The sequence below is a fragment of the Diprion similis genome, chromosome 1 (genome assembly GCF_021155765.1).
Source record: "Diprion similis isolate iyDipSimi1 chromosome 1, iyDipSimi1.1, whole genome shotgun sequence".
NCBI lineage: Eukaryota > Metazoa > Arthropoda > Insecta > Hymenoptera > Diprionidae > Diprion > Diprion similis.
Window position 1 is genome coordinate 6,621,167 of NC_060105.1, and position 11,220 is coordinate 6,632,386.

At 43.5% G+C, this 11,220-nt stretch overlaps 3 protein-coding genes across 5 annotated transcripts; all 3 read right to left on the bottom strand.

The window, feature by feature from the left end:
- Nucleotides 1–1,162: 1,162 nt before the first annotated feature.
- LOC124403994 (activating signal cointegrator 1 complex subunit 2 homolog) lies at nt 1,163–2,536 on the bottom strand. Its single transcript, XM_046877789.1, has 3 exons — nt 2,414–2,536; nt 1,689–1,755; nt 1,163–1,623 (listed from the first exon to the last, which is right to left on the bottom strand). The coding sequence occupies exons 1-3, from the start codon at nt 2,423–2,425 to the stop codon at nt 1,202–1,204; spliced, it is 501 nt and encodes a 166-aa protein (XP_046733745.1). The 5' UTR covers nt 2,426–2,536; the 3' UTR covers nt 1,163–1,201.
- Nucleotides 2,537–3,895: 1,359 nt separating this feature from the next.
- LOC124407032 (transcription factor SPT20 homolog) lies at nt 3,896–7,520 on the bottom strand. 2 transcript variants are annotated; one of them, XM_046882825.1, is made up of 8 exons: nt 7,371–7,520; nt 6,371–6,497; nt 5,840–6,220; nt 5,365–5,668; nt 4,965–5,243; nt 4,602–4,883; nt 4,317–4,544; nt 3,896–4,244 (listed from the first exon to the last, which is right to left on the bottom strand). In XM_046882825.1, exons 1-8 carry the CDS (start codon nt 7,386–7,388, stop codon nt 3,905–3,907), a joined length of 1,959 nt encoding a protein of 652 aa, XP_046738781.1. In that variant the 5' UTR covers nt 7,389–7,520; the 3' UTR covers nt 3,896–3,904. The 2 variants fall into 2 exon arrangements, with proteins under 2 accessions (XP_046738781.1, XP_046738790.1); XM_046882834.1 differs by lacking the exon at nt 4,317–4,544.
- Nucleotides 7,521–8,676: 1,156 nt separating this feature from the next.
- Nucleotides 8,677–10,433, bottom strand: LOC124414713. Of its 2 annotated transcripts, XM_046895862.1 has the most exons (3): nt 9,644–10,433; nt 9,487–9,568; nt 8,677–9,393 (listed from the first exon to the last, which is right to left on the bottom strand). In XM_046895862.1, exons 1-3 carry the CDS (start codon nt 9,650–9,652, stop codon nt 8,699–8,701), a joined length of 786 nt encoding a protein of 261 aa, XP_046751818.1. In that variant the 5' UTR covers nt 9,653–10,433; the 3' UTR covers nt 8,677–8,698. The 2 variants fall into 2 exon arrangements, with proteins under 2 accessions (XP_046751818.1, XP_046751736.1); XM_046895780.1 differs by having other exon boundaries at nt 9,487–10,433.
- Between the last annotated feature and the right edge of the window lie 787 nt (nt 10,434–11,220).

Consider the following 11,220-nt stretch of genomic DNA (forward strand, 5'->3'; position numbering starts at 1 on the left):
TACCCCGGTTAATAGAGTCCACGACTTTAATGGACTCGCTAATCCGGCTGCTGTTTGGCAGCAGAGCAGGGGCGGCCCGAGGACCCGGTGGCAGGGTTTCGGTGGCTGCCACATCGGCGAATGCCACCGCGGAGATACGCCCCTTGTGCGAACCCAGCGGTGCGATGATACCTTGATTCCGGGAGTGACAAATCGACACCCCTCGGGTAGCCGGGAACCAAGGTGAAGTGGGCAGGTGAGCGAGACGGAATTGTGAGGGTGGGGGTAAAAGATTAGAATTTTCGATCGATGGAAGGACCGGAGTAGCGAATTTTCGTGGACGCGAAAATGTTATTCATAAAATTTAAAAATGTCGAAAGACCAAGTACAGGAAATTGTAGATATAGAAAGTCGAAATACAGAATGACAAAATATAGAAAAGTCAAAACATGGAACGGCGAAATCGAGGATCTGTAAGCGAGTCTATTTTCGATATGATCTATATCGAGAGGAATTCTGATCATTCTACAGTTCGATATTCCATGTTTTGACCTTTCTATTATTTTACTTCTCCATACTTTTATTTTCAAAATTTTTAAATTTTATAAAATTAAATTTTTGGCCTCTTTAAAAATTCGATATTTTGATTTTATTTTTAGTATATTTTTACCCCCACCCCATGTTGCGGATTTGCCAACTGCAGGGTGAAGTGCGGAGCTTTTTTACCCGGAAAGGAATCCCGAGTAGAATTCGCTCGGAAGTACCGCTGGAGAATTAATATGATCTAATAATAATTTCCCGGGGGGTTGAAAGAGTTTCCTCGCTCCAGGCTGCGCGGTGAGATCCGCGATTCTTTGTCACCGGAGAGTGATAACCCCTCGGTGTGCCGAGCGAGGTATATCTATTAATTCTGATCTCTCCATTAGCGCGAGAACCCGGCTTCGATGGTATCGCGGCCCTCGCAAAGTTTGACAAACATTTGTCTCCCCGCCACTTTCGAGGCAATCGCACGAGCCGCCGGGTGACACAGATTTATCGAAGATCCTGCGACGCGACGAGAGAGGCTGAATATATAAGCGAAATAAATTTCTCCACCCCCTACGGAACTCGGCCGAGATATTCTTAGACATTTTTTCATTTATTTTACTCTTGCGCGTTCCCGGGGCACCGGGAAACGCAAACACTTATGTATATAATATAGTGAAATCGTTATTCAAGGTTTTTAGTACAAGCGACGCTGATCGGGGTAAAACAAGCCACCAGGTGGCTGCTGTTGCTGCTGGTGATTCCTAGCCACCGAGTTCTGCGGCTGACCCTGCTGATACGGATGGGGGTTGAATTGGGCCTGAGGATTTACTCCTGGATTGTACGCCGCCTGAGGCTGGGCCTGATACTGCTGGGGACTAGGTTGCGCGGATCCATATTGAACCTGAGGGTTGTACTGGGGTCGGTTTTGGCTCGGGGCCTTAGCCAACTGGGGCGGCGGCTGGGCCGGGATGTGGGTTATCGGTTCCCGAGCCTGTTGGAACTGCAGGAGCTGCTTGATGCCCGCTGGAACCTGGGAATAGGGTCTGTAGTTGATATGCTCGACTGGCGGCTGGGCAACGGTCACCGGATTTGAAGCCCTGACTCCGCGGATGCCTCCTGGAACAGGAAATGACGAGTCTGAGAAACGGTTTTGGACCAATCATTCGACAATGGAAACTCACCGTAAACATTGATGGCTTCCGAGGCGACGAGACTTCCGGAAAAGGCCGTCAGCACCATCAGAAGAACCTGAAAATTTGAATGCTTGTCAGTATCTGCTCGGATATACTCAATAACGGCAGGTAGAATTTTTTTCCCGTGTCTTCGCGGGGGATATATTTCATATTTCATGTGCGAATGCATATTGTTGCATACCCGTACGCACACACAGCGGGAAAAACGACTAGCTACGTTGGACGGCGGAGAGCAGTTGCATTAGAAAGTAATGCAGACAGGTAGTTGATATTAAATTGCAGACCAGAAATGCCTGCCTGCACTATCGTATACAGATACTTGACTGTAGGGCGTGGAAAAGGTCACTCAAGAAATTATTCATCATTCCCGTGAATCAAGACGGAAGTGTGGTTTCTTTTTTATTTTTTCTACACAAAATGGAAAGTCTCGGGCAAAGAAATCGGTATAAAACTCTGTGTACGAAGTTTGTTAAAAAAATGTACCAAAACGAAGAATCCATTCATCTGAGAAACTACTTTGCAATTTTTTCTTGTAATATCATAACTCCTGGTTAATAAAATAATAAGCAATTGAAAACCGTTCAAGAAATCACTAACCTATAATTGATTTGAAATGTTTTTTTTTTTTAAATCTCATATCGTAACAAACTAATTACACTTTTATCCCTATTTTAAGTAAAATGATCGACAATACGAAGGCGGATAATACTCACTGGGTAATTCATCTTGAGAAACGGAGCGCGTTAAACTGAACCTGCCGAACTGACGGTCTCCGAAGAAACTGGGCCTTATGTTGCTCCGCGTTTCTATAATATGGGCGAACCTCGAGTAGAGGGTAAAATGTAAATGACCACCTCCGGGAGGCGAAGGCGTCACGGTTAGCTGGCGACGAATATTTATACATACTTTATTAGATCCAGGTTTCACGTCGACGTGTCCTGCCGCATGCACGTAAGTCTCCTTACCTGGCGCCGTGGAACCGGGACGCGGAAAGCTGCACGACGTGGTCAATAAGAGGAGATTTCATATCTCAGTTCCTGTATTAAGACCTCATGATTTATCAACCTGGATCATTGACTGCTCGAAAACATATTTCAAAGTTTTTTTTCACATTACTTCAATTAAACCGGATCTCACCGTGTCCTTTTCTTTCCAATAATAGATATAGGAAACTAGAGAGCTGAACCGTTGCTTTTCGTTGTTTTATGCAGAAAGAGTAAGGGAATTTTTTTTTGTCATACTAGTTATTGGCTGTGATATGAAATCTTTTGATTAATAAGTAGCTACGTATTTATATATATATATATACATATAATTTTATTCAAAGGTTGATTTTTATTCAAATCGCTTATCGCAAGAAGAAATGGTTCTAGAGGACGGCCATTTTTATTTTTCAATTTTATTTTTTGCAGGGAACGTATCAGATTATAGACAGGCGTGTGACTGCTTTCGTAACCCAGAAACGCGAAACACGGTATAGGTAGACATATTATATCGCTTTCCTTCATTATGTCTGACATAATTATTATGCAATATTTAATGTCATACTAGACTTCCGGTCGGATAAATAGGTTTCATATTGTAAACGTGACTTTCATTATTGATCTATCTATTGATCTAATATTTGACACAAGTCAAGAATACGGTATATTTTTACGATAGATTTTCAAGTTTTTTTTTTTTTTTGTGAAATCTTACCAGCCATTATTGATGATGAATTAATTTTCATTGGTTTATTATAACCTAACTTTGTGAAAAAATATTTATTTATTTTACACTAAATGAAAAGATGATGTAGAGGAGGTGTATACAAAATTCAGTCACATGCATATTTTTTTCGGGATTTAATCTCTCCACGGTTGGAGAATCATTAAGGCTACAACACTCATCTCGTTAAGCTTAACCAGTATATAATTATGCATTTACTCTTAAATCAAACGAATGCGAAACGCGACGAAAACTCGAGCTCCGTTTTCGGTAGTTAATTAAGGGTGCATCTAGAAGAGATTTGAAAATTGAATACTGATTGGACAATCTATCAGACGTAATGAATATCCAGAGAGAGAAGAATTAACACAAAAATCTCGCACATTGAGGAACGCATTACGTATACAACAAATTACAAACAGTAAAAAAAAAAAAGTCCAAAAAAAAACTACACTACATAATTTAAGTAAAAGTAAAAAAAAATTGAGTGAAAAAATTTATTTATGTTCAGTAACGGGTTTAATGTTCCCTTGATTTTGGGCCTGGTAATTAGGGACCGGTCGTGAGACGGGTTCAGGAATGTAGGGCTTATCCGGGCGGTAGATTATCTGATTGGCTATAATATTGTAAGGAGTCTCAGCCTGGAATTTGAGTATTTGTTGGATACCAGGGGGCAGGTTTGCAGAGTACTGGGGCAAAGCTTCAGGAGCCGGCTGTGGAATTCGTTTGTATTGCTGCTGATTTTGTCCCTGAACATGTTGCTGAGCTTCGCGTTTACCCCGCTGATGACTCTGAGCTCCGTTCTGAGGAGCGTGTTCAACGTTTTCCAAGTTGTATCTGTAAAATCCCTAACTTTGATTAAGATCGTCGAACAAGCAAACCAGCTCGTGTCGTCGATCGATAGATTACCTAAACTGTTCCGGAATAGCGTTAACGTATGGAATTTGCGATTGGAATTGAAGCAGCTGTTTTATCTGGGGAGGAACATTCGTCGAGTACTGAGGCTGCGACTCTGGAGCTGGCTGAGGTATCCTTCTGTACTGTTGTTGCGGCTTTTGTTGGTGCTGAGCCTGGCGTTTACCTCGATGATGACCACCTTGCTGCGGATTCTGGGCAGGAACGCTCTCCAGGTTGTACCTGAAAGATCGCGAATTTGGGACTCGTCTTCTACTTCGAGCTGTCCCAACGACTCACCTGAACTGTTCCGGAATGGCGTTCATGTACGGAATTTGTGACTGAAATCTAAGAAGTTGTTGAATCTGCGAAGGAACATTTGTCGAGTAGTGTGGCTGGGCCTCAGGAGCAGGCTGAGGAATTCTTTTGTACTGTTGCTGCGGCTGTTGTTGTTGTTGATTCTGATGCTGCTGTTGATGGGTCTGGCGTTTTGATCGCGCGTGGCCTATTCGCGGAGTATTTTGAAGCGGAACTTCGGTTTTGAAGGGTTGAACGGGGGCTGGAGGAGTGTCCAGATTGTACCTGAAAGTCCAGAAGCCGTGTTAAAATATATTGACGTGTTGCCAAGAATTGATGTTCGAGAATTAAGAAGCTTCAACTTACCTGAACTGTTCAGGAATTGCGTTCTGGTACGGAATCTGTGACTGAAAGTTTAGTAACTGCTGTATCTGAGACGGAACATTGGCCGAGTACTGAGGCGTGGCTTCGGGAGATGGCTGAGGTATCCTTCTGTGCTGCTGCTGCTGGCCCTGCTGCTTCTGGGCCTGACGTTTGGGTCTTTGATGTCCGCGTGGATTCGGCCGATACCGAGGAGGCGGCGAATCCTCCCGCGGTTGTTCCTGAGCTGAAGTCTGAGACTGAGCGTGAGCGATAGCGTCGTACCTGCACAAAGTGAATCGGCGTTGGATGCAGAGAAAGAGAGAGAGAGAGAGAGAAAGCAATGGGCAGAACAGAGAAACAGACCCTTGGCAAAGGGTAATGACGCCGATTCGAGAGTAGGTACCTCAAGTGTTCCGGAATGGCGTTGAGGTAGGGAATTTGCGACTGGAATTGAAGCAGCTGCTTTATTTGGGCCGGCGCGTTGTCGTAGGGTCTATAGCTGATCGGTTGTTGAACCGAAACTCGCTCTTCACCCTGATGAGTGGGCTGAGGTGCCGGTTGGGGTGCCGGACGAGGCGCTGGTTGCGTCGCGTACTGAGCTTCCGCCTGGCTTTGAGTGTACTGTACAGGCTCAGGTTGGGGCCGCTGTTGCTGAATTTGTGGCGACAGTTGACCATGCGCGTAAGACTTCCAATTGAGCTTGAAGCCTGGAAAGGTTATTCGAAATGAAGGTCCGAGGTACGAATCTCCTCTGAGCTTCCGAAACGAGATCAAGTTCGGTATTTTTCGTCCCAGATCAAAAAATCTTCTCCTTCGTCTAATTGACTATCATCCCACTGCAGAAATGTTCCGAACGAAGAGACTTAACTCGCACCTACCGTTTGGATCGTTGTACTGCAGCGACCGCTGGTTTCCTTGATTCGCATCGTATTGTCCTAATTGGATCGAGGACTGCTCATGACCGCTCGATGGTTCCTGAACCTGATAGTTGGCTTGTCCGTCTGTGGGTCCCTGTATTTGGAAGTTGGCGTTTCCGTCTGTGGCTCCTTGTATTTGAAAATTGGCGTTTCCGTCCGAAGCTCCCTGGATATGAAAGTTGGCATTGCCGTCCGAAGCACCCTGGATCTTGAAGTCGGCATTACTGTCTGTGGCACCCTGAATCTGGAAGTCGGAATTTCCATCCGACGCACCTTGGATCTGAAAGTTGCTGTTGCCATCAGTGGCACCTTGGATAGAGAAGTCACCAGTACCCAAAGAGGCTGAAAACGCGGTATAGGAAGATAGGCATAAATAATCAAAGAAGAAACTTGAGGAACTTTGACTTGTAGTTAAACAAAGTCTGACAGTTGCAACTACAGTCATCGACTCCTTCCTTATTCCATTTCGAATTCCTCTCTATTCACACTCACCACTTTGATCGCTGTACTCAATCCCCTTCTCCTCGCTGTACCTGAGACTCTGAGCTGCACGGTTCCCGTCACTCGGGCCCTGGATGGAGAATTGGGCCAGGCATAAGGGTAGGGTGGATAAAAACAAAAACTGAAATCAAAAAAAACTATGATCAAATAGGAACAAACGAGTTCAATGCTTCGTTCCGATGGTTGTGCACGATGAATTAATTATCAATAGCAGGTTGTTTTATCTCGCGTATCTTTGCCAGTTACCAGCTGCACACATCAACGGGGTACACATACCTTTCCAAGAAAAACGAAAACAAGACGTTAGATTTCGAAGCGAAAGGTAAGTGGGCTATATGTATACACATGGCTGCAGGATTGCGGATGGCTGAATTTGCAGGCACGACAGTCGTGCAAACAGATACGAGCAGGTATGCGTATAGATTATACACACTCAACTACGCTCGAATAGAAAGTGATATAACCGCCTATGCAGCCACTTACTTTGCTGCAACGTTTCCTCGTTCCAGTTTTGACCGAAATATAGCTCACTACACTAGAAGCTGTGTTGCTATCGACACGAAGAAAAGCCTGACAAAGAATCTAAGTAGTTTACGATGTGTGGAAAACCATAGAAAACCACTTTTCACGAGTGTATCAAGACTTTTGACGCTAAAGGGTAGTAAATAATGTCCAGTACATTGATCAGATACTCGATCTTTTGTCGAATGGCTTTTTCCCGTAAAACTCTAAGCCCTGACCATTAGAAGGCTGATTTTACACCCGTCAATAGTATTAAAAAACAACTTTCTTTTGTTCTGTAGTAAGGACTTTATCCCTTCCTTCAACACTGTTTCACGTTCCGCAAGGCAGCAAGATTATCAATCCCGATTATCGTTTCCTGGGGGTTTTTCACCATCTGATAACAATGTGAACTAAAGCTGGTTCCCCGCACCTCGAGATGTTGCACAATGACTGTGCGTGCACGATTGCTAGAGAGTGGCAAGGTACTTACGTGCAATGGAGCCATGGCGAGAGACCCGCGTCGACGGAGTCGAGGGTGGAGTTGATCTGAGAAGGCCGCGCGATACCCCCAGCTAATTTATAGCCGAGGGTTGCCTCGAGCCACCTCCAGGCTCTGTGAGTAGCGTGGTCCGGTGGCTTGGAACTTTTAAATTCTGCCTTCTTGCTCCCTCCAGGATCGTGACTGGCAAGAGGGCGCCGATAGGTGCAGAGGAACCATTTCACCCCCCACCTGCAGTGGTCATCCCAACCTTTCAAGTCCTGAAAATTGTTGCATCGTACACAAATAGATACAAATAGATCTGGAAATTTTACACTGTCGAAATCGAGTGAGACCATGGTGATAAGAATCTGTACAACTTACCACGGATAATGGCTTTTTGATATCTAGCCCTAGCCTTGCAGTGTCCAAAATAATTATGTCTATGATCAAATTGTACCTGGCTATTCTAAAATTTCACATAAATTGTTGGTTAAAAAATTATACTGAGGATTTTTCAAACTACACACCGTGACTTTGATTCCAATCCAGCAGCTGGATTCCCATCAACCATAATCTTGGTGCTTTGGTGAAGGTTGTTTTTATCCGTTCATCGTTTTCTGCCCGCCAACATTCGTGCGCCCCGTTCAACTTGGCGAAAGATTGAGAACCTGTTTCACATGTAACTGCGAGAAGTTTGCTTCATCGGTTATACCTTCTGGGCTGTGTGACTGTAGGGTTACGTTTCCGTGCGTAAGAACGTTGCGCCTTAAGCTCGTGCAGTTCAGTGCATGTATATGGAGTATCAGGAAATTGACGAGTTACCTGAACGAAACAACTTTCCTGATCCGGAGAAATGTATGCTGTATACTTAAATCCCGGTGAAATCCGAAGCGATCTGCGTTAGATAAACGGCCCACGTAGGACTGCGTGTCTCGCATCACGACAAACGCATAACGATTTAATTTATGGTTACGAGTTAGCCTCGGAAGTTTTTGTCAGGCGGGTAGTTGAATAGAAACAAATTAATTGACGTATGTACCTCTTCAACATGAAAACTGGCTTTCATATCAAAAAATATCTGAATATACTTTATGTTAACAATTTCTTCGAAATATACTGTCTATATTTACTATAAGAAAAATTGAATATCAGTTGAGCCACTACAGTTAAACATTTGTGAATTTTATTCATTTTCCAGTTTATTCATTACTTTATCCATAAGGAATTCCGACTCTACACGAATTAAACAATCGAAGCTTGATAATGGGGAGAAAAAATTTTAATAATAACGAATCGAATTAAAAAAAAAAAAAACTGTAACTTAAATAAATTTTCTACTTTACCGCAGCAGTTAAATACGAAGATTTGCGATCAGATTCTTCGGAAACAGGCTCAGCCTGATCCTCCTTGTAATTTGGTCGGTACGCGTAATAAACTCTGCTGCGATATTTGTACGGACCAATTTCGTCATCAGGTAAGGGTTCGGGTACGAAAGGGGTTTCGGGTTTATAAACTATGTGATTAGCAATAACGTTGTACGGTATTTGAGCCTGGTACTTTAGCAGCCGTTGAATTTCCGCGGGAACGCTCTTGTCGAAGAAGAGAGATTGATGTGCACTCGATGTTCTCGCTTCCGATATAATTTCACTTTGCTGGTCACGAGTTTCCGGCCTGACGATCTCCGATTGGTACCCAACTCCCTGTCTCTCCGGAGGAACCGATTGCTGCGGAACCGGAAGTCGGTGAAAGAAGGCCTCGTGATCAACGTAGGGCGCCTGGGCTTCGTAAGACTCCATGAGGAGCTGCTTTAGCGGGTTTGGAACTTGCGAGAAAGGCTTGTACCGCACAGGCTGCTCCTGTTCATGCCCCAGAAGCTCGGCTCGAACTCTGGCTTGATTTCCGGTCGGCCTGACGACCCTCGGTTCCACTTTTGCCGTTGCTTTTCCCTCGTCCCTTCGCTCGTAGTGACGCTGAATTTGGGACTTGAACTGAGTGTAAGGAGCGTACAGCTTCCAGTCAACTTTGATCCCTGAAACATTACATCAAGACGCAGTTGGCGTGAAAAAAGTGACCAAAAAAAGTATTCGGTGCAACAGAATGTTCAAAAGATTTATCCACAAACCGTTATCGTCGCTGTATTTGATGTGCCCTGGTCTCAACGGCGCCTCTGCCAAAACATTGGAAACCAGAACCAGGACGAGTACCTGTAAGAAACAAGGAAAATTCACAGTTAGTTTATGGAATGAGGATACTGCTCCGCAAAGATAAATCAGACTCACTCGAAACATGTTGAACCTATCGTAGGACGGAGGAAACTTGGCGAAGAAAGAGACTTGAGGAGTTCTTTATAGGCGGACACCGGGCATGATCTGGGCAGAGCCGAGTTGGACGGACTTAAAAGTACAGGTCGATGGTTGGTGCATGGAACTCGATGAACCCGCACCACCGGGAGCAATACTTGGACTCCGAGAGTGCCAATAAAAGGCACGTCTTTCTTTCCTTCTTTCCAGCATAATGTCCAATCACGAACGTAACGACTGTTATAAAATACTGGGCAGGAAATGGGGGCACCGGATTCCAGTCACGCGACATGCGCGTTGATTACCTCGCCAATTAATCCACGGGTTAAGTGCAATCGGCTAGTCTAAGTTTATTTTGACAATGGGAATCGATGCGGTCTTTGCGATTTTTATTCACATTGTTTAATCCTTAATTATGATTTACTAACAATGGATGGATATTTTTCTTCTATAAGTATCCTCAGGAAACAAACTCCACGCTAATTATGCTGTATTGCGAAGTATTGTTATTACGGTATAAACTGAACTTCAATTTTATGTAGGTATAATAGTCCGCTGCAGGTAAACTGCGCATCGTAAATTCTATTACACATCGAATCGTGTGAAACTGAACGGATTATCTGTGGCGCGGTACGTTCGCCTTTTCTGTACACCATTTATCGAGGGAAAGCAAGCCGTTCAATTTTTACTTTTCCTTATCGAGACACTCTCGTATAATAATAAACGAGCAAGCGTTGCACCGATTTTCCACTGTTTATTACTGGCTCAATGATCGGAAAGTTTTCTCTCAAATTCGGAAGTATAATCTCAAGATTCGTCATCGTTTCGGTAGTAAAGTTACGTAGCAGATCGAGGGTGAAAAATATCTCCTCGATTATCATTGCTAGTTGATTTTATTCCTGCTGAATGTCAAGAATTTAAAACTCCCGCGTCACCCTCGGTAACGCATCGACACGTGATTAATTTTCTTACAACTTTCTTGCGGTAAACTGATTCGACGTTTCAGTTAGCGACCGAAGATAATACCGATCTTACCATCGATGTAAGCTCAGTTACTGAGGCAGGTTCCGTTATTAAAGACAATCGTTGAAGACCAATTTATAGATGGCTTCAGGCTATGCTGTCTATGAATATGCATAAGTATACTTGTAACGAGTTCTATTCAAAATAACTGCGCAGATAAGATAATATATTGCATCTGATATTTGCATTGAATCGACTGGTCTAAACGCGAAATTTATAATGTCACAATAGAGCTGAGCTGTTTTACAGAAGTGAAATTTATACAATAAAACAGGTCGAAAGTATATTCCGATAATTGTTGAAAATAAAAATTATTCAGGGGTCGGAAATATTTTCTCCCCAAAAGCATAAATATTTGCTAAATACTTCGTTCCAGCATTTGAAAAACTCTCCAGCAAAATATTGACAATATATTATATATTGCATGTCATGGTCAACAAAATTTTTCAGGAAATTCCCTAATATATACTGTAAAGAATTCGATTGTTTCAAGTCACAAGAAAATTAAATAAGACAGAAAAACGGAGAGAATT

What these genes read in the sequence shown, in the direction of transcription:
- LOC124403994 (XM_046877789.1), bottom strand. An exon ending in GGAAGCCATCAATGTTTACG is followed by an intron (nt 1,624 to 1,688) that starts GTGAGTTTCCAT and finishes TTCCTGTTCCAG; the next exon opens with GAGGCATCCGCGGAGTCAGG.
- LOC124407032 (XM_046882825.1), bottom strand. An exon ending in GCCATTCCGGAACACTTGAG is followed by an intron (nt 5,244 to 5,364) that starts GTACCTACTCTC and finishes CACTTTGTGCAG; the next exon opens with GTACGACGCTATCGCTCACG. An exon ending in GCTATTCCGGAACAGTTTAG is followed by an intron (nt 4,245 to 4,316) that starts GTAATCTATCGA and finishes GGGATTTTACAG; the next exon opens with ATACAACTTGGAAAACGTTG.
- LOC124414713 (XM_046895780.1), bottom strand. Translation starts at nt 9,652, where the DNA reads ATGTTTCGAGTGAGTCTGATTTATCTTTGCGGAGCAGTATCCTCATTC. An exon ending in CAAATACAGCGACGATAACG is followed by an intron (nt 9,394 to 9,486) that starts GTTTGTGGATAA and finishes GTAATGTTTCAG; the next exon opens with GGATCAAAGTTGACTGGAAG.